The sequence below is a fragment of the Convolutriloba macropyga genome, chromosome 5, assembly GCF_964194025.1.
Source record: "Convolutriloba macropyga chromosome 5, txConMacr16.3, whole genome shotgun sequence".
NCBI classification, from domain to species: domain Eukaryota; kingdom Metazoa; phylum Xenacoelomorpha; order Acoela; family Convolutidae; genus Convolutriloba; species Convolutriloba macropyga.
Window position 1 is genome coordinate 38,859,425 of NC_134472.1, and position 27,041 is coordinate 38,886,465.

Genomic DNA, 27,041 nt, shown 5'->3' on the forward strand with positions numbered 1-27,041 from the left:
AAATTTAAGTTTTGAAATTATGAAAACTTATGGGCCGTTCTTAGCAGAACACTTTAAAAGATTTTTGTTCTTGGAATGACTTGTCTTTTCCGCAACGAGTTGATGAACATCATTTCTATTTTGTCGATGAAGTTTTAGATGTCTAAACTGGTAAATCAGCTTGCTTCGCTTAAAGTTAGAAATTTTAATAGTCGTTACACGTAACGTCATCGATTTTAAGTTCTATTTTGAGCTTTCAGTAGCATTCTTCATTAAGTTTTCCATTGTCTTTGTTTCCATTTTAATCACTATTCCTAATGTTTTTAATTCTTCCACTTTTTTATTGGTAATCTGTTTGCCCCAGTCATAAGCCCGTTTGTTTTTTGTATGGTGAGTCTCTATGCAAATGCGTAATTGAAAGATGAATTTCGTCTAATACTTGTTTTATGCACTCTATCTTCGTAGACACTGTTGGGTCATCAGCATACGCTCTGGTTTTTAAATTATGGTTTGTTTTGATTTGAGTGTTTCTACGTAGATTTTGCAGGAGTGGTTCGTACCTAGAATAAAGAGGAGAGCAGGAAGTGGACAACCGTGCTTAATATCGGTCTCAATTTGAATGAATCTTGATAGTTGGTTGTTGACTTCAATATATGCGTGGTCTTTCTGTACAAGTTTTCAGTTGTTTTTGTTAGTTTGGATGAGCAGCCTATTCTATTCAGTAATTCAAGAAAGTTTATCTTTCCAGGTCTATCGATTGCTTTGCTGAAGTCTATCGAAATCATACAATTTGATCTGACTAACTTTTATTTAGCCAATCGAGCTAGTAAGATAGCCGTACTGATGTCGCGGTTTAGGAGGTAAGCAAATTGATGTCTCTTTAAGAATATAAAAAGGTATGGTGAGTCTTTATGCAAATGCGTAATTGAAAGATCAATTTCATCTAGTAAGATAGCCGTACTTATGTTGCGGTTTAGCAGGTAAGCAAATTGATGTCTCTTTAAGAATATAAAAAGGTTTGAGTCTAGACGCTGGAACATGTAATAAATTTTGAAGATCGTTTTTAGTCAAGCTTATTGGTCTGAAGTTATCAACACTGCACACTGAAAATAGTTTACGCAGCATCTTTAATAGAGATGCAAAAGGAATTTGCGCTTTTTCAGCGACTGTATTAAACAGTTTGGTGATTTCGGGAGCAAAGAATTCTGTGCGTCTCATGTGTCTCAGATGTTTATCCGTCAGATCCCGGTTCACTATGGCTGTTGTCTGTTTGAATAGCATGTCTAACTTCTTTGTTCACTGTATTCGTCTGTTTTGAAGTGCTTTTGTGACTAGCTTACTGATCGTTTTTGAAAATTAGCGTCTCTATAATTTTGGAAAGCTTCTGAGCTTCTTTCTCAAAAAGATCGCTATAGTAGTCTTTAAGTAAGTCTTCTATTTCGTCAATGTGCTCTTTGTTTTCATTACGCTCTCATTGTTTTGTTAACAAATCCCTTCTTATTTGATCCTGTGTCGTGATACCTTAGAGAATGCGAAGTTGTTGATTGTTCTTATCAAATTTTGTCTTAATTGTGTTGTTCAAAAACAACTAATTGATGGTGTCACTACCTGGTTGGAATCTTTTCAATCTTCTTTCTGACCTTACTTTAGCACTAGCATGAATTAGCAGTGAAATCTCCTCTTATCCATATTGACAAATGATTTATGATTTTTTCGACATTCTGAGAAACGGGTGATGCATTGAAATCTCCTCCTGAAACGGATGATTCGTTGAATATTGCATTGAAATCTCATATCCTTTTTGAGACACTATTTATGTTTTCTTCGACACTCTGGGAAACTCTGGGATGAAATTATTTTTGCTCCTTAGGCGTTCAAGTAAACTTTTCCAAAAATTTCTTTTGTCTGTAACAGGATGCCTTTTTGACTTTGATCTCAGTTTCCCCATTTATATTTAACCCCATTCATATTTATTGATAGGAGCCCAACTGTTTTTGAACGATAGTTCAACATTGAATTGTAACCTGTAGTAAGTTGAAATTGCGTGATGATTTGAAATTAGTCTTTCTATTTTTCTTTCTTGAAGTGCGATCAAACCATTATTTTCTTTTGTTCTCAATCTAGTAGTAGCTCTGATAATTTCAAGTGGGAGACCACGATAGTTAAATGAAACAAAGGTAGCCAATTGTACTAAATGGAATGCTTAGAGAAGCTATACTTTGATATTGATGGATGATCTAGCTCCTGATCCTCTTTTTGATGCGTAATTTCATTGTGTGTTGATTCAATTGACTAGGTTTGAAGAGAACCTCAAGTTTACTTGGAGCTTCAATTGATTTTATGTTGTTCTTGTCCCTTTTGGCTGTCGATCTTCTTCCGATTCCAGAACTCTTCTTCAGGAGTACTGTAGGATTCATTTTCATCGGTTTTTGAGCTTGTTGGAGGCAATTTTTGTTGCTTGGTTGTAATCCTGCCTTGAGGACTCTACGTCATTTGTCTCACTGTGTTTGTTATATTCTCGTATTGATTAATCCTGCTCAATATTGTCCCCGCGTTGGAGCGTTTCTTCCCTTGGTGGCGTCTTTTTGGTTCAATTCAATCTACACCAACCTTCATGGTAGCCAATATGAGGCTTGTTCAATCTTTCAGAATACGACAACGTGTCCAATTAATGCGTTTGGTCGTTACGTGGTATGTCTAGCCTTTCAAACTGCTTTCTTCCAGTGGCAGACTCGAATGACCTCTTCTCGCAGCGCACTTTCGTCCTTTGTATTTAACGTCAAATATTATTAACGCTTTGCCGTTGTAATACTCGCCCTCTGGCATTTCTTTGTAGCCATTTAGTGGTTTTATTGCTTCATTTCTGGGCAGTTCAAGTGTTCATCGATGAGTGTTTCACTGTCTAGAAGATATCGTACATTGCTCATTTTAAGCATCACTCTTTTCGAAAGACCATCGTAGTCTACGCGCCAATATTCTTGGATGTTGGAAACTTTATTCTTTTCAGTATGCTAAGGCCATTGACTTTTATCCTGTCTATGTCATCAGGTGCTTCGATTGGCGCTATCCGAAGAATTGTAAGCAATCTTTTGTCTTTTGTGGTTGAAAAGAATTTCGAAACGTCTCGGCCTTTCTGAAGCGCTCTTTTGTAAAATATGGAATGATTTTCGTCTGCAGTATGCTCGTAACTTTCGTTTTTTCATAGCCGCGAAGCGATAGCTGAGGCTAGTTTTTTCCTTATCTTGGTTTGTCTTAATTCTAAGACTTTTATCTGTATTGGGACGCTGTCTTTCTACACATTGTCATGATTTGTCAAGACCTGTTCACACATTGTCATGATTTTTTAAGTCGAATTGCAGTTAGGATTTGTCAGAGGAAACTGTAATTGAAAGGAAAAAAAGCGAATGGTTTTGCGGCTTGAATTTTTGTCAATCCAATTTCAACGTAGAGTTACAAAACGGTGTTTGAAGAAAACTTCGATTTCTCGTTTCCGTTTTGTTTTTGTTTATTTATAGATTTTCAGTTTTTTGTTTCGAATTGAAAAAATTTAAAGGTTTGATAGGCCAGGTTGTCTTTAAACAATTTAACAAAATCTGTAGGTTGTTTTTAATCATGTTTTAAATTTGGGGCTTATTGGCTTCTGAGGGTTTATGCGTGTCGTTTAGACGGTCAATGATAACTTTGAAACTATTTCCTAATGTGTTCTGAGAACAATTTCTGGGATTTCGCGAATTTTTGAGATGTTATAAAAATCAGCAGGTTCATAAATTTTACTATGTGCTTATTTTTGTTGCTAGTTTTTCACATTTCATGATATATTGTTGGTTTTTCTGCTATTATATGGTAGTAGTTTGGCAAACTTAAACTAGCTTTATCAAGCAATCTGATGTAAACAATGGTTTTGGGGTCGCAAATGGTTAAAGATCTTCACAAACATCATATCTGATATGGCGTTTGCCGTCTAATTCTAACTTGTTCACTTCTTTTATTGTTTCAGATTGAAAGGTGTTATGACTTAAACGTTTGATTAGTTTCGTTAGTGTTTGACTCGGGATTAAAGTAAGTTTTTCTTCGAGTGGATTCTGGAGTCCAAGTCTATGGTTTTTAAGATCTGTTCAAACATTTTGATGAATTGAATAAATTGTAAACTGCTTACTTTATGTGCTCTAACAACAGTTTCTGAATCTTCGCGAATTTTCGAGATGTTAAAGATAAACAGCTTCTTAATAACTGCCGTCAGCCTCTCAACAGCTATTGTTTTGGCGCTCTCCGTTTTTTTTACTGTTCAAAGAATTTGAATTGTATTGGGGCGCTGTCTTTTTTTAAGATCTGTTCACACATTTTCATGATTTTTGAAGACAAAGTTTTAGAGTAGTGATTTTGGTCACGCCAAAACAGGAAGTGGAGCGAAAAAGCCAGCAGTTTTGCGGCGAGAAATTTTTCATTCTAAGTTTTAAGTAGAGTAAGAAGACGGTTTGTGAAGAAAAATTCGCGTTCTCGCTAGTGGTTTGTTCACATGCGGCATTTTCGGTTTAATTTCTGTTTTTTCAGTTGTTCATTGGATTTTTCAAAATGGTTTCTCCAATCAAGTCATTGTCCATTCTAGGTCTAGTTTTGTGTTAAGTCAATGAAAATTCTTTGATTTGTAGTCCAGGGCTTGTCCTGCTATGTTTTTTATTTCGCAATCACTTCAAATCTGCTTTTTGTTTTTTCGTTCATGCAATTGCAACTGAATTGCGCATTTGACGTCATTTTTCAATGTGGAAAACAGACAAAAAAGTTTTTTTGTCTGTTTCCTTTACTATCTTTTTTGAGACTGCAGGTCTACGAAGCTATTGCGGCTATTTTATGGTAATCTGCCAGCGATATTGGTATGATTGGTCCTGATGCGAGGACCCCCGACAAGGAGCTTTATTAGTGTTACTCCATATTGGATCGTTGGAAGAGAGAAAAAAATGAATGTTGTGACCATGTATTTTGAAGGCTATAGGTAAGAAGATCAAAAAAATATCTCTCTTTAGAAGATCCTCACTAAGATTCTCTAGCATTAAGTCAAGATTTTTAGCAAAAGCTAGAGCTTCGACGTTCATACAGTATTTGGGCTACTAGGTTTCCCGTTCATACACTCAACAAAGCTACTGATCTAAGCGAACGTCAATCAAATCCCTTACAACAGCCACTTGAAAATCCACTTGACAAATTGAAGTAGACAAGTGTCCACACACTTTGTTTTCACTAAAAATTGCGTAACAAAATGCATTCACGAGTTTACTTTTACACCTTAAATATCCCTATTATTGCCTAATATTTTACGCACCACCTTAGCCAGGAACAAAAAGCTAAAGTGGCCAAGAATGGCGGTGATAATTTAAGACATGTTTTGTGAAAAATGCTTACATCTTCGAGTAAATTTTGACTACCGAATTGCACGTTTTGCGTTGCAATGCACAATGTTTTTCTCATTGTCTGATCATATGATCATATTTAGACGTTCTAAGTGGGTTCAATGGGACTATATTTGCCTACGGTCAGACATCATCAGGAAAGACGCACACTATGGAGGGTGTGTTGGGTGACGCAGATCTACAGGGCATCATTCCGAGGATTGTGGGAGATATATTCTCACATATCTACAACATGGACGAGAATCTTGAGTTCCATATCAAGGTTGCATCTCTTATATATACACTGTTATACCTTATATATACACTGAATATATAGAACGATTATGCAGCTCAAGCAACTTCTGTTGTAGAGAACTAAAAATTTGCTATGGAAGCTGAACAACTTGTCCTTGAAAGTAGACTGACTTTTTGAGAAGTGTGGTTGTTAACTGGATTCTACCAGTTAATATTTATGGTTCTGTAGAAAGTTATTCGTTTATCGTGCACATGTTTTATCTAGGTATCATTTAGAACCCATTTAGATTTAACTTAATCATTCCTCTTTGGGGTAATGATCATGCATTCATTTCACTTTAGGTTTGCTATTACGAGATCTACATGGAAAAGATCCGTGATCTGTTAGACCCATCCAAGACAAATTTGCCCATTCACGAGGACAAGAATAAAGTTCCGTATGTGAAAGGAATCACGGAGAGATTCGTGGCCTGTCCAGAGGAAGTGATGGATGTCATTGCAGAGGGCAAGAACAATCGACACATTGCAGTCACTAGTTAGTTGTCCACAATACATACTAGGAAAGATATGACTAGTTTTATCAAATCGGATGTAATAGCTGTTCACTCTTCAAAAAATTCAGGTTACTCTAGAAAAAACTAATCAGACAGAAACTTGTTGCTTTCAAAAGAATTAAGTCGCAGTTGTTTGGGCCTTATCAAGTGATTGACCTTTTCATTGGTTGATAAAAATAGAAGAGGAAGATGTTTCAAGGAGTAAATTTATGGAGTTACTACCACCACTACCCTACAAATCTTTTGACTCTATATAGCACTGCAAAATAACTATAATTTTGTAGAAATTGACTTCGTTTTAGCCTCGAACCCTTCACTAAGAAAAACTTTGCAAATTTTGTATGAAATTACAATAAAACGTTAGCTAATCTGCAAAAGCATAGTAAATGTTTCTGTAGATTACTCGCTCATTGGTTCTCAGTGAAGCTAATTTATGCTGATTGTCGACATGTAGCTTGAATTTATTGAACAGGTAATTGGTTGTGACAACTTTAACACCAATGGTTTTCGAAGAAAGATGCGTTCATTTTTTTAGATTTTTTCTTTTGATTATTTTTGCGTATGTATGTTCATATGCTTTATTCAGTACCGTTTTTCAGTCTTGATAGTCAAGGGATTATATTATTTTTTTTGTTGTACTTCACAACCCAAAGAATTTGGTATGTATTGGTGCTGTCTTCTCACTTTTTCGGTTTTTCTATGTCAATGTGAAATCAAATTATAGTCGACACTTCTAAGTCGAAAAGAAAACAAGAAAACCAGCATTTCAGAGTTTGAATACATTTAACTGAGTCTCAAAGGTCAATCGGCAGCTTATTGTTTGTGACTTTTATTCGATGTGTCCATAAATTGTTGGTGAATTTTTCAGTTTTACCCGTATTAGTTAAACTTTCTGTTGTCTTCAAACTGAGTGTCAATAACGACAGGTCCTATTGTCTTTCTATTGAGACATAAACAAACTTTTTTTATGTTTTCAGTTGATAGCTCTTTTTTTAAAAAAAAAAAAATTTGACCGTGATGAGTTGTCATTATGTATTAATTATTTTGCCGTTATTATCGTTAACTGCTCTTGAATGATGTTTGAAGCAATTATTGTAAATGTATGTGCATCCTTTTGTGTGCAAAATTTGCGCTTGATCGTTTTTGTTCTGGAACAATCTTTGACTTCTCAGGTAACCTTTTCATGCTTGTCTTCTTCTTTTTTTGAGTAATCTCAATTGCTCTCACTCCGAAGTAAAGTTTTTTGATAAAATAAAAGCGACTCTAGCATAGGAATTTTTAAGGTAATATTAGCCAAAAGTTGAATACTTCTGTTCAGGGCTCAGGAGGTTGGGGGCTTGAATCACTCCCTGGTCGCAGTTTTTGAACCCATAAAAATTATCTAGGTTACAACCCGTAAATTACATTGACCGGCTGTCGTTCGAGAGTAATTTGTGCGGCGTGCTTTTCTTTTTGTTGTCCTGTCACGTAATAACGACTGATCCTATAGATACTGATCTTCGTAATGGTGCGTTCAAAATCTATTTTTTGACAACTTTAGCACTCTTTGTTTTCATTAAAGTTTAAAAGTTTTCGTACTCGTGCCAGTTTTTGTTAGTCCTTGTTGTCCTATTATTCATTTTCATTAATGACATGTCTGTAATTTGTCATAAATGATTTATATGTATTATTTCATTTCATTTTAGCTATTTGAACCACTTCGACGCTATTTGCTTTCAAAGTAAAAGTGATTGTTGACACCCATGTTTGTTGTTCTTTTCGTTCTCCTGTGAGTCTCAGTCATAACTTGTCAAACATTTTGATTATGCTATTACGAATTAGTTATGGGTCTAAAAGGCAGAAGTGTGAGCATTTAGTGACTTTAATCACTCAGGCATCACTAATTTTTTATGAAAAATGTTGCGAAAAATTGTTTTATTATAGCTGCGAAGCTGTAAGCTGAGCGAAGCTATATTGCGGTGCTCTTGGTTTTTTACAATTCAAAGAATTTGAATTGTATTGGGGCGCTGTCTTTTTTTTAAGATCTGTTCACACATTTTCATGATTTCTGAAGTCAAATTGGAGTAGTGATTTTGGTCACGCCGAAACAGGAAATGGAGCGAAAAAGCGAGTAGTTTTGCGGCGTGAATTGTTTTCGCTCTAATTTTAAAGTAGATTAAGAAAACGGTGTTTGAACAAAAATTCGGTTTCTCGGTAGTGGTTTTTTGTTCTCATGCGGCAATTTCACTCTGATTTCTACTGTTTTTTCGATTTTTCGGATCGGATTTTTTCTAAATGGTTCTCCCAATCCATTCAAAGCCATTCTAGGCCTGGTTTTGTGTTTGAATTAAATTTTTACTTCTCGCTAGTGGTTTTTTTTGTTCACATGCGGCATTTTGACATTGATTTTCAGTTTTTTTTCTTATTTTTTTTTTAATTTTTTTAAATGGTTTTCTCAATTCACTCATAGTCCATTCTAGGTTTAGTTTTTCTGTTAAGTCAATGAAAATTCTTTGAATTGTACGTCAGGACTTGTCCTGCTATGTTTTTTGTTTCGTCGTCTGACGCTCTTTTTTCGTTTTACATTTGTTCACACAGCAAAGCTGAAAAAGTCAAATTTTCTGAATTACTTCTTCCTCTCAATAACGGCATTTGCGCGCGTGACGTCATTTCTCACTCGCTTCAGCAAAAGTTTTCAGTTTATTTGCGTGATTAGATTTTGATCATACGTGACTTACCTCACTCAATAAAATGACTCTTGCACTTTAAAACTCAAGTTTAGTTTGAATTTGTTAAAGGTCAAAATAACTCATTTGTGCAGTAAAGGTCCCTAATAAGAGGCTTCTGCGGAATGAATTTTAACAAGCTTTATTAATATATCGCTGAAGGTTTTTTTACCTAGTTTTTTGTGCGGCGTCGATTTTCTTTTCAATTTAGATGTGTATCTGTTTCTATCTCTATTATATGGTACGCAGGCCTATTCTTTCGCAGCTATTCCGGCAATCTGCCGGCTATGTTTTTTCTATCTTTCTGCTTTGTTGGGTGTTGGAAACTGCTCGTCTAATGGGTTTGATAGCGAGGCCTCTAGTTTCCACTGGAAGAATCATGTGATAAATTTTTTTGATCAGTTCAATGAGTCTATTCTATTGAAATAAAAATATTACGTCACATATTGAAATCACCAGTTTACATGTCCGTCAGCCTTTTAGAGTCCATCTAGTCTCATTAGTGGCCACTGAGGGCCACGTGTTTGTGTCATTAGATTTTCCTCGCAGGCGATACCCGGTGTAGTTCTTTATCGAAAGTAAACAAAAATGTTGATCAAAGCGAAATAATTCAAAATTTGTATTCAATTTTTGTTCTTTTTACGCCCAAAAAATCAAAACGACGGAAATTGACCTGGGGAACACGTGGCAACAGTTTATGGGAGCAAAGATAAATTTATAAATTTTTCAATTTATAGACCTGGTTTTCAGTTTTTTAAGACCTGGTTTTTCTGGTTAAAAATTTCAAAAATTATGATCTATTTTTTCTCCAAAAATACTAAAAGTTTAAGTCTTCTTAAAAAATAGGCCCAAATATATGTCATAGGACTTCTGTTTGTTTTTTTTGCGAAAGATTACTACAAGAATTGGTTTCAAAGGTATAGCTTTAACAAAACTCAAAAACACCCTTAAAACAATTGTCATGATTTTTAGACGGCAGACGAAGGGTTCTTTCTATTATGAAAAAGTAAAGAAAAATGCGGGAGAAAATTACGAAATAAAAAATTCATAAAAATGTGTCGTGTCGAAATTGTACCTTTCTTAGAAAACTGAAAAACATCATCCGAAAACCGTTTCCAGGGACCAGACTGCAACTAAAAATCATTCAGCTTTACCCTCACGCAAAAAGTCGCAGAAATTAACACAAAAGAAACGAGCGCAAACAAATCTCAAAATTTGGGAAGGATGGAACCCAAAATTTACCCAAAAACCCATGAAGGAGAATCTCAATTAAAAAAGTACAGAAAAACAACCCATGGAATTTGAGAACTTAATCATTTTTCTTTTATATATACGTTACTGTTTTTAGACTAGGCCGGGCCCCTGCCTCATCCTAACGATTTTCGGATGCAATAACAGCGGCCATCACGTTTTACAAAGCATAAAAGGCTCTTTTATAATTCAGAAATTTCCTATCTCTGCTTCATTCGGTACAGTTAGGCCAGAAATTACGATGAGCGAGGTCGCAACATTTTGTGAACCGAGCCTCCTTTTATCCTCATTCCAGGACGTAAACTAGAAATAATTTTGTTGAAAAAATATTTTAATGTTTCTGAACTCCTCATATTAAGCATAAGAACAGAGCAATTTGTGAACTATATTCTGTTGCTCTTGGTGCTCGATTGTGGGTTTCTAACGTGGTCGGACAAACATCGCAATTCAACAAAATGTTCTGATCCGTATTTATATTCATGATGTTTGGATGGTAAACTGTATTTAGACATGAACGAGCACAGCTCACGCAGTCACTCTATTTTCCAAATCCATGTGAAGCAGGAGAACGAAGTCACCCAGAAGAAGCTCAGTGGCAAACTGTACCTTGTGGATCTGGCTGGATCAGAGAAGGTATCTCATTCCACTTTGAAAAACAAACAGTTACTGTTTGCCTCTTTATCAGGTTTATCAACTGCTATTGATCTCCGATTAAAATTAGAATAGATCAAGCTTCTTACAAATTAATAATGGAAAAAGTTTTCTGCTGGATCAGTTTTGTAGAACTTAGTCCCAGATCAACTCACATAACACCGTGAACGGGTCTTGCTAGTGTTCTATATCGCTACAACTGAAAAGAAATGTTATGTTTGGGTATATTGCGTCATTTGATATTAGATAAAAACATGCGCCTATCAGGTATTGAATACTTGAGTGTGTATTAAGTGATAACATTTTTGTTTAGAAAATACTCTGAAGCTATTAGTGTCCGAGCTGCAAAACATTCTCAAGTGTTCAATCATTTGCTTGCATCTTAGTGTGAGAATGAGGCTGTTATTAAATTTTTTGTCTTTTTGTTATTTTTAGTCGAAATTTACTGAAGCGAAGTCTTTTTAATAGCTCTTCAACAAAATTTGTAACGATTGTATTATTCGTGCTGGGCTTGATGCATTTTTTGTACTACCAACTTCTTGTCCGACTATTTGTCTTTTCGTCCCCAAAAATGGGATAAACAGGTTAAGTTCGTGGGCTTTAAATTGCTGAGCAGTTCTTTCAGAGCTTTACTTGTCTCCAATTGCTGCTAAGAAATCACCAAAGCTGCTAAGAAGACAAAACCAAAGTGTGAACCATAAAAGTGTTTTTGCCCTTTACAATAACCAACCCTCATTCTGCTCAACACTCCCTAATCACCCACAATTACAACCCCGCATCAAGGCCCCCAACAGATCTCCTTTTTCTACGCCGTTTCCCTCTCAATTTGGGTATTGCTAAGTTAGTCATCGCTTGATATAATATTGGTTAATAGCAAAATTTTGGTTTCGCTGGTTTCAAGTGTCCCCGCTCGTTGGGTGAGACGACAACTTAATGAAATTAGTGATTGCTTTTATTTCCAATTCAATGTTGACTAAGTTGACGCAAATCTCCCCTCGTATCTGGCGGGTTTCCGTCAACGTTATTAGGGATCACAAGGGGCTCTAGCAAGTATAAGCAAATGATTTCAGTTCCTTGGATAGCGTTTACAAAAATTGACTGGGACAATTTGCTGAGGGCAAATGACAACTCATCAGAAAAAAAACTTCTATTGTCAGCCATAACAGACACTCTTCAGCGTCTTCTTAAACTTTTGCGAGAAACCACCGATCGCTTTAATTGCCAGCGGCACAAAAAGAATTCCATTTTCCGAACAATTGTTTACATGAGTCCCACACTTCTGCTCTTCTGCTGATTCAAGAGCATCACCAGCCTTCAGAGCCGCATTTGCAGTTACGTTTGGTTGCAGCGGCGAAGTCAGTCACATCAAAGGCAGCCACCATACCTGCTTTCAAAGATAGAGCACAAATGTCTCCCGGCCGTGCGTTACTGTCTGGTATAAGGTCCGTTCGTCTTTTTTGCTAAAGAGGCTAAGTTTGCTCAAGATCAAGTTGACACAAGTCTGTCGGGAATTTTTTTCCATCTTTGAGAAATGACGCGTGACGTCATTTCTCACTCGCTTTAGCAAAAGTTTTTAGGTTATTTGCGTGATTAGATTTGGATCATATGTGACTTACCTCACTCAATAAAATGACTTTTGCACTTTAAAGTTTTGTTTAAATTTGTTTAAGGTCAAAGGAACTCATTTGTGCAGTAAAGGTCCCTAATAAGAGGCTTCTGCGGAATGAATTTTATCAAGCTTTATTAAATTATCGCTGAACGTTTTTTACCTAGTTTTTTGAAAGGCGTCGATTTTTTTCTTCAAATTAGATCTGTATCTGTTTCTATATCATATGGCACGCAGGTCTATTCCTTCGCAGCTATTCCGGCAATCTGCCGGCTATGTTTTTAGATTATGGACACCTCTGTGTAATAGACAGGTACAACTAATCTATGTTTCGCTTTTATGCGAAATTCATTTGCATTCCGATGTAGACCAAGAGGGAGGTGTCGGTGGTGCTGATAGCCATGCGCCTTATTGACAAAAAGATGAACGTTCATGTCTCATTTTGCTCTCATAGAGGTCTGTATTTCTGTAAGCGCTTCAAACTTTTTATTGTCAAAAGCTTCTTGAATTTTCTTCTAGGAGAAGGCTGACAGTTTAATGGTTGGAGGCTATTATGTTCCGGAAAAATGTTGTCATCTTGTGGACTGGTAATACTTAACACGATCTTGAGAAGCGACATTAAGGAACCAAAAAAGCCGCTTGATGATGGTCCTGAGACCAAACGCCCGACCGTAACAAACTGAAAGGCAAGGTTGCCTGGAGCCATATGTGTTTCCTGAAAACAGTACCCTGTCTTCGAGATTTTCCCACTGCTTATCAAATTTCTTTAGCTTTTAAAACCATTACCGTCATACTGCTGCAATAAATGGAGTAGATTTTTGGTGCACCTAATTAATGACGGTGGATCCCTAAGGCGCATTGTGAGTCTTCGAGGTCGAGTTTATCCAGGATTTCTTAAATTTGTTTTCGTTTTAGGAGATTACTTGAGACGTAGTCTGCGCTTCCAATGGTGCTCATAGAATCTCCCATCCAGCGGCTGGACCTATTTTGTCTCTTGGTTAATGTTGTTTGACACTAGAGGTGACCACAGTTCGCATCTGTCGAAGAAAAAGCTCACATTCGGGCTCGTAGTCGCAGAATGTTTTTTCAATTTTGAGCAAATTTTTTGTTCATGACATTGAAAAGGGTTCAATGCTGTTCTTCAAGAAATGCTATAAGCCCATCGTTCGGATACCATATATGTTGGTGCCGATTGGACACCGATTGTTGAATCCTTTGAACTGCGTAACGGCGTAAGCTCTGCTGAATACTCGACTCGTTAGACACGATAAACTTGTCATAGAGAAGTAGACTGTGATGTGTTTAGCAAAATAGTGAACGCAGTGATAACCGGTATGAATTCATGCACCAAATTCAGCAGATGACCGAGTTTTACGGAATTGAAAGCATGTTACACACTGACTTTTAAGGTCTTTCTCGTTGAATTATTGAGATAAATATTTGGAATAAATGATATGAATTATTGTCATTTTTCAAGGACTTATTTTGGTGTTTCAGTGCGATTTTTAGCGGATATATTTTGAATAGATTTAGCTAGTAATAGCCTTTTGTTGAGCGGTTTGGATGTGCGATATATCCACTGGTTGCCTTGGTTTCTAGAGCTTTTCTTAACCACGAATTAACTCTTAAGAAGTCTGTTCTAACTTAGTTATTTTAGGAAGAATTTCCAGTTCGATCTTTAATTATTATATCAGAAAAAGACAAAGTTTCAATGATAGAATGAGAAGTTTTAAGTTTTTTGCTGAGTTTGATTAGCAACTGATCACTAGGCTGGTTCTCCGGTGTTCTGGTGATCGTGGGTTCTGCAGGGCTGTACCTTAAGCTGTATTGGTCCTTCGCAAATATTTACTGATCTACAAGTTGGGCAATTTCCGGCTTTTGTACGTCTCTTGATGTTTGTTAAGTACATATACAATTTCCGTATTAGCACCTACTTTATCAGAATAATTACTTCACCAAGAACATAGTTTCTCATGAAGTTATTTACCAATTATGCGAATTCATCGTCAGGGAACTCAAAAAGGTAAATATTGAGGCTTTTAGGCACTTAATATTTTTATCAGTAAACTGTCAATCTGCGGCTGTTTTTAATAAACATAAACAAATTAGGGGTTACAGGCCTAGATGGAAATACTAGCTATATATGGCCTTGAGATCTATCTAAATGTGAACTAAATTATAGCACTTATTTATGGATATTTAAAGGAAAATCATCACGTAACTATGAGGGACGAAATAGGGGCGTGACAAAGCATTTCAAAAATCTGGAAATGCCTGGTTTACCCGATGATTTCAATTTTTTTTCTTATGAGCAAGTTATTCGAGCTTTGGATGCTTGTTTTCTTATTGTTTTTTTTGGATGGGATTTAATATAGTCTTAAATGTTTGCCAAGTATTTAGAGATTCAATATAGAACTTTGAAACTACTTCATAAATAAGTGCCGGTACTAGTCGCTTTATGTTTTTTGCTTTTGGGGAAGGATGTTTTCTTTTAACAGTTATTGTATTCGTGTTTGAATTTTTATGAAAATTTTTTGATCAGCTGTTTTACGTTTCGTGTAACTTTTCCTTCATTGCCTTCTTGAATTTTGCGTGGTTAAACTTGCTTGGTCTTTCATAGTTTTAAGCAGCTCAGTTTGCGGCAGTTTTATTACTTGCAAAAGCAGAACTGAGTTTGGTTAATTGTGGACCCTCTCGCCACTCCCAATTAACTGCAGGCTAGAATAGAAACAACCCCAACCAGTTGCTCGGGATCAGTTCGATCGACTTTATTCGGCGATGTTTCTGTTATCATTATAGATGCAAAGCTGAGTGTAGCTATATTGTGATTTTCATTTTTCTTTTTTTTTCGTCGTCTGGTGCCCTTTTTCATTTTATATTGTTCACACAGCTGAGAAATTCAAATTTTCAAAAAGGCGCCTTTTCCTTTTACAACTGGCGTTTGCGCTCGTGACTTCCTTTTTCACTCTTTCGCGGCTATTCCGGCAAGCGGTCCACTCTATTATTAGATATTCATTTCAAAAATTCAAAGCAGTACGAATTCAGCGAAATTTACCGCTCACGGAATGATTTTTGGAGCAATTGTTTGTTCTGTTATTATGGGCTAAACGATAGTTTATACTCTAGCTAATTGACACCTTAAAGTATATGATCGAATACGGTTTGCGAAACGGGCTCAATTGCCAGCTCATATCATTTTGATTCACTAATTGTAATTTCTTGCCCTGATGCAACTATTCAGCAATCCACTGTCTGTTTTCACTATTCATGCGCACTGCAAATCGGCTTCTTAGCTTGATGAACGTTTTTTTTTACAATTCAAAGAATTTGAATTTTATTGGGCGCTGTCTTTTACGATTCGAAAACGAGCATTTGTGGAGCGCCTTTTTTACGACTTGAAGAGGAGTAATGATGGAGCGTCTTTTTTCTTTAATCGGTAATTATGTTATAGTGTATTTGAAGTTGGAAACAAAATGCGTGAAAACAAAGTTTGTCTGTTGCCTTGGCGCTGGATTTCTCGAAAGTATTTTTTTCGAAACTGAAGCGTTTCTTCTATGGCCGCTCTGCTCAATATGCCTGTAGTTAAAACCTTGTTGAAAACGAGGCTTCTGGAGTTCCGTTATACAAAAATATTTTTTTCCTATTTTGAATGTATAAGTGAATAAAATTCTTTGATTGCTTTTTGCTAAAGTTAGTCAGCGCCCTTCATCTGATTGCTGCAACTTATCAAGGAACATGAAAGTTCTTTGTATGATGAAAACATACCCCATAGTGCTGATTGTTGTTTACCTATTGAGAGTAGGAAATGAGAGTGGAAACTATCACAGTACCAGTAGCTTAGCATGTAGTAAAACGGTAGTCTTGGAAAAGCTCTTCCTCCTCAATTGATCTGTTTCTGTAAAAGTTGTAAGCTACGTATTTAGGTCTTAACGCTGATTGCTAAAATATGTAATGACTATGTCTTTGTTAGCCTTTGTCCTCAAAAGATGTGTGCTTCAGCTGACTAATATCGCTTGTGCGTTGTGTGCGGGCATTTTCATACTACAGTTTTTAGAGGAGCCGGATTCAGAACTGCTTTTCGTGCTTCTTACCGCTCAAATCATGGTTCAGATTTGTTTTTATCTAAAATTGGAAAAATTGTTTAGTTCGGAATATTTGTAATCTGATTAATAGCCGCTCTCATCTCAGGCGGCTATTATAGTGCTCCTAATTTTTCACAATTCAAAGAATTTGAATTGTATTGGGGCGCTGTCTTTTTTACGACTCGAAGAGGAGTATTGAAGTCCTTTTTACGACTCGAAGAGGAGTATTGGAGAATTCCTTTTTTTAATCAATTTTTGGAGTGAATTTTGAAGCGGGAAATAACGCGTGAAAAAATTTGGAGTGATTTTGGTGCTGAACAAAAGTGAAGAGCGGAGCGAAAAGAGAGTGGTTTTTGTTCACATCTCTGTTTTTGAGAGAGCGAGAAATTGATGTGTGAAAAAATTTTTTCTAAGCGAGCGAAATTTTTTTGTTCACGTGCGGCTTTTAAAAGCAGTTTTTTGCAACTTTTGATGGTTGTGAGGTTTGATTATGATATTGTATTAGTTTTAGGTTTGTTTTGATAGGAATTGAAGGTTTCAAGTAGTTAATTTGATTTTTAGTTTTTGATCAGTTTTGCTGATTTTTAGACGAAATTTAATGATTTTTTACTGTTTTTTTTGTTTTACTGCTTTAAGTGGGATTTGAATAGAAGTTTGTTACTTAAGGAATTGTCAGATACCAATTGACTAAAGTTTTGTTGGTATAAATCATTTTTTTCTAAAGAAAAATGACCGAAAAATTGAGAAATTTTAAACCATTTTTCTCATTTTTTGCAGTTTTTTTTTTAAAACTTACACAAGTGTCTTACCCACCCTATTATAACTGATCCATTGATTTTCATTGCTCTAATTGCAAAGGAATCTTATTGGGCTTTATGTTTCCTTGTACTATTAAAAAAACTCATTTAGTTTTTAATAGTTTTTTTGTTGAATTTGTTTTTGAATGCCGTTTCTATTCCTTAATTTTTTATGGCGTTTGTGGAAGTTTAGGGTTCATAATAGTTGTTCCAGTTGTTTAGTAATAAGTATGGGCAATTTTGGAAATGAATCATTTTTTTGTTGAGAAATATGACAAAAAATGGCGAAAATTGGAACTATTTTTCTTAATTTTTTTCTTTGCAGTTTTTCGGGTTTATTTCTGTTTTTTGAGACAAGTTTTTTAGACTATTATGACTTGTCTATTGTTTTGCGAGCATCTGAATGCCTTATTGGCTGAAAAGAATTTTTCTTTGGATATATATGCTTTTGTAATATTAAGAAATTTACTAACTTTTCCAGTTTTTTTAGTGCAAGTTGTTTTATTTAAGAGCTTTTTTTCATAATTTGGCCTCAGGTATTTCTAAAACATTCACTTAAGTGGTTTTAGTAAGTACTAGTTGTTTGGATGAACTAGTTTTGGCAGAGATTGTTATTTCGGGATCTCAAGTTATGACAAAATTTGATTAGATTTTATCATTTTTTAACAGATTTGGTTTTTTGTTTTTACTTTTGTTTTATGGCTTGGTTTCGAAAAAATCATAAATTAGTGGAGGCAAGTTTTTTCTGATGAGTAGTTGGATGGCTATTAAATAGATTTTCACTTCGAGTCGTTTCCGGAATTCTTCCGGCTATGTTTTTTCTAATCAATTTTATTGGAGTGATTTTTGAAGCGTGAAAAAATTTGGAGTGATTTTGGTGCTGAACAAAGGTGAAGAGCGGAGCAAAAAGAGTGGTTTTTGTTCATACCGCTGTTTTTGAGAGAGCGAAAAATTGATGTGTGAAAAAATTTTCTCTAAGCGAGCGAATTTTTTGTTCACGTGCGGCATTTTAAAGCGGTTTTTTTCAATTTTTTTAGTTAAGAGTTTTGGTTATGATTTTCTTTTATTTTTAGGCTGGTGTTTGTTGCGGTTTACAGGTTACTGGAAATTTATATGAATTTTATGATATTTCGGATGTTTTTCATGTATTTTGCTGATTTTTGGGCTAATTTTTTGCGATTTTTTGATTTTTGTTTTGTTTTACTGCCTCAAATGGGTATGGAAAAGACCCCTATTACTTGAGAAGTTTTTAGTTAACAAATAGTTGCAGTTTTGTGGATATGAAGCAAATTTTTGTTGAGAAATATGACGGAAAATAGCGAAAATTGGAACTATTTTTCTTTATTTTTTTTGCAATTTTTCCTTTTTTATCTGTCCGTTAGACATTCTTAGCCTATTATGACTACCCTATTGTTTTGCGATCATCTGGATACCCTATTGGCTGAAAAGAATTTGTCTTTGGGTTTTTTTGCTTGTGTATTCTTAAAAAATTTATTAACTTTTTCCAGTTTTTTAGTCAAAGTTGTTTGGAAGAGCTTATTTTTTCATGACCTGGCATCAAGTATTTTAAAAACTTCTCTTGAGTGGTTTTAGTAGGTACTAGTTGTGTTAATGCAGTAATTTTGACAGAGATGGTTATTTCGGGGTCTCGATTGACGACAAATTTTGATAAGATTTTTCATCATATTCTAATAGGCTTGACTTTTTTGTTTTATGGTTTTGTTTCAAGTTAATCCTAAATTAGTGGAGGCACGTTTTGTCTGATGAGTAGTTGAATGGCATTTAAATGGATTTCCACTTCGAGTCGTTTCCGGAATTCTTCCGTCATGTTTTTTTTTAAGATCTGTTCACACATTTTCATGATTTTTGAAGTCAAATTGGAGTAGTGATTTTGGTCACGCCGAATCAGGAAATGGAGCGAAAAAGCGAGTGGTTTTGCCGCCTGAAATTTTTTAGCTCTAATTTTAAAGTAGAGTGAGAATACCGTGCTTTAACAAAAATTCGCTTTATCGGTAGTGGTTTTTTGTTCACATGCGGCAATTTCACTTTGATTTTTACTGTTTTTTTCGATTTTTTGGATCGGATTTTTTTCTAAATGGTTTTTCCAATCCATTCATAGTCTGTTCTAGGTCTAGTTTTCTGTTTAGTCAATGAAAATTCTTTGAATTGTACGTCAGGACTTCTCCTGCTATGTTTTTTTACTTCGTCGAACTTTTTTTTCGCTTTACCCATTTTGCCGCTTTTTCGACATTTTGCGTGAAATCTTTTTGACTTCTCTAGGCTAGTTTCACTCTTCTGTCATTCTGCTCAAAGTCCTTTTAAACAGCAGCTGCTCGGCAAAGCAATTCCAAATGAAGAGTCAGTATTAAAAAAAATCAAAGTCAGAAATAGAAACGGGATAAACCCATAAAGCCCATCTTTAGATGCCCGGTACTTGAACTTTGTTCTCATAAGTTTTAGTTACTATCTATAGTGCTTATTGGTAATGATACTAGACCCTGTAGCCTCTCACTGAGAGAAAAGAGTATGTTCAATTACAAAATGACATCAAAAAAATCACACTTAAAAATGTTATGGGAATCAACGGCGGCTATTTTCCGGCAATCTGCTGGGTATGTTTAATATGTAAATTGTTCTCTATTTCAAAATGAATCAGTTGATTTGAATTTCTTTTTTTAGTTTTAATTTTTATAGCTGCGAAGCTGAGCGTAGCTATTTTGGGGTGTTCTTAGTGTTTTACAATTCAAATAGTTTGAATCGTATTGGGGCGCTGTATTTTTTGTGACTCGAAAGAGGAGTATAAGTGGAGCATCTTTTCATCGGTAATTTTGCTGGAGTGTATTTGAAGTGGGAACCAAAATTGGTGAAAACTAAGTTTTTATTTAGGTTAAATTGCTAAAGAGCAGAGAGAAGTTAGTGGTTTTTTGTTCATGTAGCTTTTTTAAGGCAGCGAGAAAAGTGGGTGTGAAAAATAAAGGTTTTTGTGTCTTGTACTTCAACTAGCAATAGTGCTTTTGAGAGCATTCTTGACCATCTAAAGCAATTAGTAATCTTGAAGATTCAAGTTTGAGCTTTTTTCAAAACCATTTTTCCTTTTCAGATTTTTAGCTGCTTCTTATTTCACTTTTTCTGGGGAGTTTTGTGGTTAAAACAAGTTTTAGTAGCTTTGGTTGTCCTTAATTTTGATTGATATTAGTTTTGAGTTGTTTTGTTCAAGAATATTCAATAAATTTGAGCAATTTTTTTTGCCGTTTTTGTCTGTTTTATAAGCTTTCGTTGCCTTATTCTTCTGATTTTATTATCTCGTCTTAGTTTGTTTCGGTCAATTCTTAGGGTTTGCTGCTATGAAAAGACACTTAAAAATCTATGCATGGCACTACTTGCTGATAAGTTAAACATATTTCTATTTTCATGTTTTTTGTTGCATTTTTTCAATTGTTTCTTGCCGTTTCTCTGCCGAGGAGACTGATCCAGCAGATTTAATTAAAATGTTTTGCTGAATACTGGTTCGCATGACACTGGAAAGCCAGACAGAGCAGTTTTCACTTAAATTATTTCTTTTTTTCAGGTTGTTTTTCTCAATTTTTTTAATCATATGCGACGTTTTGGAAGCACATTTTTTTTGTTTTAATTTAAAGTTGTTTCCGGTAAAGTAGTTTTTATTAACCTTATAAACATACAACAGTACCTTTGAGAGCTCTTCTGACAATCTTTATCATATATTAGACATATGTTAGCAATATTGAGCTGTTTTTACAGGTTGGAGCTTTTGTTAAAGGTTTTGTATTTCAATTTTAATAGCCGCCGTCAGCCTCTCAAACGGCTATTATTTAGGCGCTCTCCTTTTTTAATTCGCTTTACCTTTTGATCACATTTTTCGGTTTACAGAAGTCACGACTTTCACATTTGACTTCTGACTTACTCACTCAGTGTTTCATTTGAATGGTTTTTAAATCCATTCACTCGATGAATTAAGCAAGATCGTGAATACAGTCAAGGGCAAAAAGAGCAAAATCAAAAAAGACGGGATAAACCGATAAAGCCCGGTCATTAAGTCATTGAGAATTAGGTTATGTTTGCTAGCTGACATTGGTATTAAGCTTATTAGCTTTAGGTTTAGAAACTGAAGTACGTATAGTATGCCAAATTAGAACACTTTTTGACACTGAAAAAAGAAACAATAACAATTGGGTCAAATTATCTCATTTCTTTTTCTGTTTCGGTCGCGATGTGCATCAAGAGCGTGGACGGCTGCTATTTTCCGGCAATCTGACGGCTGTGTTTAAAATTAATTCCATTCAAATTTTGCGGAAAAAATTTCTTAAATAGAGGACTTATTGAGCGTAACTTCGCGAATGCAATTTTGTACAACAGTTGTTAACAAAATGCCTGGACGCGTTGCATTAATTTTTTGGCTTTCTTTTAACGTTACTGATTTGATGTCTTACACTGTTGTCGTTTCTTTTGGGTTGTGTGATGTTGCCGGCATACGGTGGAGGGGTTCCTAAGTCTGCTGGGAATGGCTTTGTCCCTGTTAGCCGTCTCATGATGTATGTAGATTTTGAACCTCTTGAAGATGGCTCAGTCACACTGATCTTAGGCGGAGTAGCTCCGAAGCAAAGTTTTTGAGAGTCAAATAATGCTCCATCTGATATCGTGTCTAAAGGACTGACTGAAAGTGTCATTTCCTTGATCCAATTACCTAATAATGAATTGCAGTTATTTATAAGTGTCACATTTTAGTCAATACAATTTTATGCAAGAAGAACCTGCTTGCGTACTTATTTCTGCATTTTTTAAGTTTTTTGAGCATCTGTTACAGCAAATAGCACTGTTGACATTATGCATTGGTACCTATTGCGTATAACAAGAGTGTAATTCGGCTATTAACGGCTATTATTTAGGCGCTCTTTTTACAATTCAAGGAATTTGAATTGTATTGGGGCGCTGTCTTTTTTTTTAAGATCAGTTCACACATTTTCATGATTTTTGAAGTCAAATTGGATTAGTGATTTTGGTCACGCCGAAACAGGAAATGGAGCGAAAAAGCGAGTGGTTTTGCGGCGTGAAATTTTTTCGCTCTAATTTTAAAGTAGAGTGAGAATAAGGTGTTTGAACAAAAATTCGCTTTATCGGTAGTGGTTTTTTGTTCACATGCGGCAATTTCACTTTGATTTTTTACTGTTTTTTCGATTTTTTGGATCGGATTTTTTTCTAAATGGTTTCTCCAATCCATTCATAGTCCGTTCAAGGTCTAGTTTTCTGTATAGTCAATGAAAATTCTTTGAATTGTACATCAGGACTTGTCCTGCTATGTTTTTTTAATTCGCTATACCTTTTGATCACGATTTTCACGTTTGACTTCTGACTTACTTCACTGTTCCAACTGAATGGATTTTTAATTCTTTTACACAGTCAATTACGCAATGTGGCGAATACTGTCAAAGTCAAAAGTTCAAAATCAAAAGAGACGGGATAAACCAATAAAGCGCGGTCACTAAGTCATTGAGAATTAGGTTATCAAAGTTCATTAGAGCGTTTGCTAGCTGATATTGGTATTAAGCTTATTGGCTTTCAGTTTAGAAGCTGAATTTAGTATAGTTTTAGAATCCAACTGAAACTGTACGCCGAATTAGAACATTTTTTGAAAGTTAGAAAAAATTGGTTAATTTTAGCTGACAACCTGTAAGCTGAGGACAGCTGTATTGCGGTACTCTTGGTGTTTTGCTTTGTCGCCTTAAGCTCTTTTTACATTTGTTCACGAAGAGCTGGAAAAGTCTTTTTCATTGGCTTCCTCCTTTTGCTAACGGTATTTGCGCGGGTGACCTCTTTCTTCGCTGTCTATAGCAAGGTTTTGAGGCCATATAATTGATTATATGTGGAGCATCCTGACTCACCTCACTCAACAAAATGACTTATGCATTTCCGAGGATTTGAAAAGTCAGAATTGAAAGTCTATTTGAAAAGTTAAATGAACGTTACGAAGTCAAATTTAATTTTATTTTGAAGAAACTCTGTACAATGAAGGTCCCTAATGTGAAGGTTTTTGTGCAATAAAATTGAAATGGCCGTATCAATTAATCGCTTTTTGTATTTTTTTGAGAGGCGTCTATCACGTCATCAATATTGCTTCTGTATTTTTTTCTTAATCTCAGTCACAACTCTAATTCTCAGCTGTATTTGGCAATCTGTCACCTATAAGAACCATTCAATCTGTAAGGTTTTCTGAATTTATTTATCTTTCTTTGGGCTGAACATAGGTCTAGATATCATTCCATTTTGTTCTCAATTTTTTTTTAAAAGATGCTTTGATTTGTATATGATGTGCTCAAGATATCCTTCCACACAATTATATCAGTTGCATCCAGTTGTTTGTTATTCTTGGTAAACATTTTCTTGTTCTTTGGTATCAAAGGGTGGTCAGTTATGAATGCCGATTATTTGTATTGAGAGTTGTTGTAGCAATGGTGGTTTTTTTGGTGCAATTTGTGATGAAATTTTATCAGATTTTTTGCAGATATCATTTTTGGACTATTTTTTTTACTTTGTCGAACAAAAATTTGTTTCGCTTCACCTCATTTTGCCGCTTTTTCGACAATTTGCATTTAATGTTTAGTAGCCGACCTCGGCCTCTAAAATGCATGTTATTTAGGCGTTCTTTTTTTATTTCGCTTTACCTTTTGATCACGTTTTTCGTTTTACATAAGTCACAATTTTCACGTTTGACTTCTGACTCACTTCACTTACTGTAAATAAGGTCAAAGTCAATTGATCAAAATCAACAGAAACGTTATAAACCGATAAAGCCCGAGCAGTAAGTCATAGTGATTTAGGTTATCAAATTTCATCAGAGTATTTGCTGGCTGATATCGGTATTAAGCTTCTTAGAGATCAGTTTAGAAGCTGAATTAAGTATAGGTTCAGAATCTAACTGAAACTGCACTCCAAATTAGAAAACTTTTTGACACTGAAAAAAAAACGGTAAAAAAATTTGTTCATTTTGTCTTCTTTTTCTGTTTCAATCCCGATGTGCCTCAAGCGCGTCTACGGTGGCTATTTTCCGGCAATCTGCCGGCTATTTTTGGTAATTTTGGTATAAATTTTGTTTGTCTGATTTTAGATATTTTGTTTAAATTTTTTGTGATGTTTTGATTGTTTTTATATCAATTTAAGCTCTCTTCAGTCAAAGAAAATTGATTAATTTAATTCTTTTTCTTTTTGCTTTTCCTATTTTTGTATCTTTTCTGTTTTTCTGCTTTTCTGATTAGTTTTTCATTTTAAATTGTTTTTTATGTATTTTCTGCGAGTGTTGTTACTAATTGAAAAAATTAAAGATTTGATAGGCGAGGTTTTCTTAATGAAATTTAGCATATTCTGTAGTTTTCTTACAGTTGATTTTTTTATCATGTTTTAAGTTATTTTAAGTGCTTATGGGTTTTGTGTGAATGGTCCATGATCACTTAGAAACTGTTTCCTAATATGCTCTGAGATTAATTTGAGATTTCGCGTTTTTGATATCTTATAAAGATCAACAGGTTTTTCAATTATGTTACGTTATTATTTTTTGCTAGTTTTTCTCCTGTCTTGATGTTTCGTTGGTTTTTCTGATATTATATGGTAGTCATTTGGCAAACTTAATCTAACTATATCAAGCATTCTTATATGTTTTTGGAGTCGCAAATTGTGAAAAATGTCCACAAACATCATATCTGATATTGCGTTTACATCTAATTCTAATTTGTTTACTTCCATTGTTTCAGATTGAAAGGTGTTACGAATGAGACGAATTTTTTTTGCGGAGTGAATTAAACGTTTATTTATTTTTGTCCGTGTATGCCTGGGGATTGGAATAAGTTTTTCTTGGATTCGATTCTGGAGTCTTCCGGCTATGGTTATTTATGACCTGTTCACACATTTTAATGCTTTTTGGAGTGAAATTGTAGTGATTTTTGGTGACATCGCAACAGGAAGTGGAGGAAGAAGGGAGTGGTTTTTTTGGCCGTGAAATTTTAATGTTTTTAAACTCGGATTATAATGTTAAGTAAGAAAATAGCGAAAATAGTGTTTGAACGAAATTTTGCTTTGCTCGCTAGTGGTTTGTTGATCACATAAAGCAATTTCACATTAATTTTTTTGTTTTAATTTTCTTTTCAATGGTTTCAATTGCAGTCAATTCTAGAGTTATGTTATGTTTAGTCATCGAAAGTTCTTAGAATTGTAGCTCAGGACCTGTCCTGCTAAGTTTTGTCTTCGTCGTTTGATGATTGTTTTCGTTGTACTTCTGTTCACACAGAATTGCTGAAATCAAACTTTGTCAAATTTTGAATGACTTTTTTCTTTCACTGACGGCGTTTACCCGCATGAGGTCATTTCTCAATTCCTAGCAAAAGTGTTTAGGTCATTTGCGTGATTAGATTTTGATCATGCGCGACTTACTCAATCCAATAAGACTTTTGCACTTTAAAACTGTTTAATTTGATTTAGTTTAAGGTCACTTAAACTCGTATGTATAGTATAGATATCTGAGTGAAAGGTTTCCGTGCAGTGAATTTAATTGATTCACTTTTAATTAAATGCCTTTTTAATTGATTGCTGAAGGTTTCTAACAATTTTTTTGGATCGGTGTCGATAACTTTTCCAATTTTTATCCTTGCTTCTACGTGACTTATATGGCACGCAAGTCTATGTCGCAGCTATTCCAGCAACCTGCCTGCTATGGTTCTTCATTCCTCCTGAATGAAGTTTGAAGAGGTAACTTAAGTTGCATACCTTTTTTTGCAAAATTTTCTTTTGACCGTTCTCTTCCAGAACATTGCTTTGATTTTACTTCTCGAGTGATTGTTTCACTCTTCTTTTCTCATTTTTTACGTGACCGCAATTGCTTTTATTCAGAAATCGAGTCTCTTGCCAAAACAAAGGCGATTTTAAGAAACTTTATTATTATCAACCGAATAGTTAATGCTTCTGGCATTTACCGCGGATTGCGGGGATTTGAACTTCTACTTGGTTGGCAGTTGTTTTACCCATGAGACGTTATCGAAACTGCAGCCCCTCTGACTTTAATGGTCCCGCTTGTCGTTCGATGGCAATTTGTCCGCCGTTAAACATTTCTAGTCCTTAGCAAGATTGAGATTATTTTGGTAAAATTGATATCAGTTATTTGTCCATTGAGTTTAACACGTGTGTCAGACATGCTTGCTATACTCTAAAGCACTACCCCTGACTTAATTTTAGCTGACAACCTGTAAGCTGAGGACAGCTGTATTGAGGTACTCTTGGTGTTTTGCTTTGTCGCCTTACGCTCTTTTTTGTCTTACATTTGTTCACGAAGAGCTGGAAAAGTCTATTTTTCATTGGCTTCTTCCTTTCGCTAACGGTATTTGCGCGGGTGACCTCTTTCTTCGCTGTCTATAGCAAGGTTTCGAGGCCATATAATTGATTATATGTGGAGCATCCTGACTTACCTCACTCAACAAAATGACATGCATTTCCGAGGATTTGAAAAGTCAGAGTTGAAAGTCTATTTGAAAAGTTAAATGAACTTTAGGAAGTCAAATTTAATTTTGTTTTGAAGAAACTATGTATAATGAAGGTTCCTAATGTGAAGGCTTTGTGCAGTGAAATTGAAATGGCCGTATCATTTAATCGCTTTTTGTGTTTTTTTGAGAGGCGTCTATCACGTCATCAATATTGCTTCTGTATTTTTTTCTTAATCTCAGTCACAACTATAATTCTCAGCTGTATTTGGCAATCTGTAGGCTATGTGAACCATTCAGT

The 27,041-nt window shown here is 35.1% G+C and overlaps 1 protein-coding gene across 2 annotated transcripts in view; it reads left to right on the top strand.

Annotated features, from left to right (window-relative positions):
* Positions 1-27,041, top strand: part of LOC142339385 (kinesin heavy chain-like) — a 147,624-nt gene that overhangs the window by 18,996 nt on the left and 101,587 nt on the right. For both annotated transcript variants that reach the window (XM_075389394.1, XM_075389395.1), the window contains exons 3-5: positions 5,468-5,646; positions 5,961-6,153; positions 10,637-10,761. In XM_075389394.1, coding sequence (XP_075245509.1) covers positions 5,468-5,646; positions 5,961-6,153; positions 10,637-10,761 — 497 coding nt within the window. The remainder of the gene's footprint in view (positions 1-5,467; positions 5,647-5,960; positions 6,154-10,636; positions 10,762-27,041) is intronic.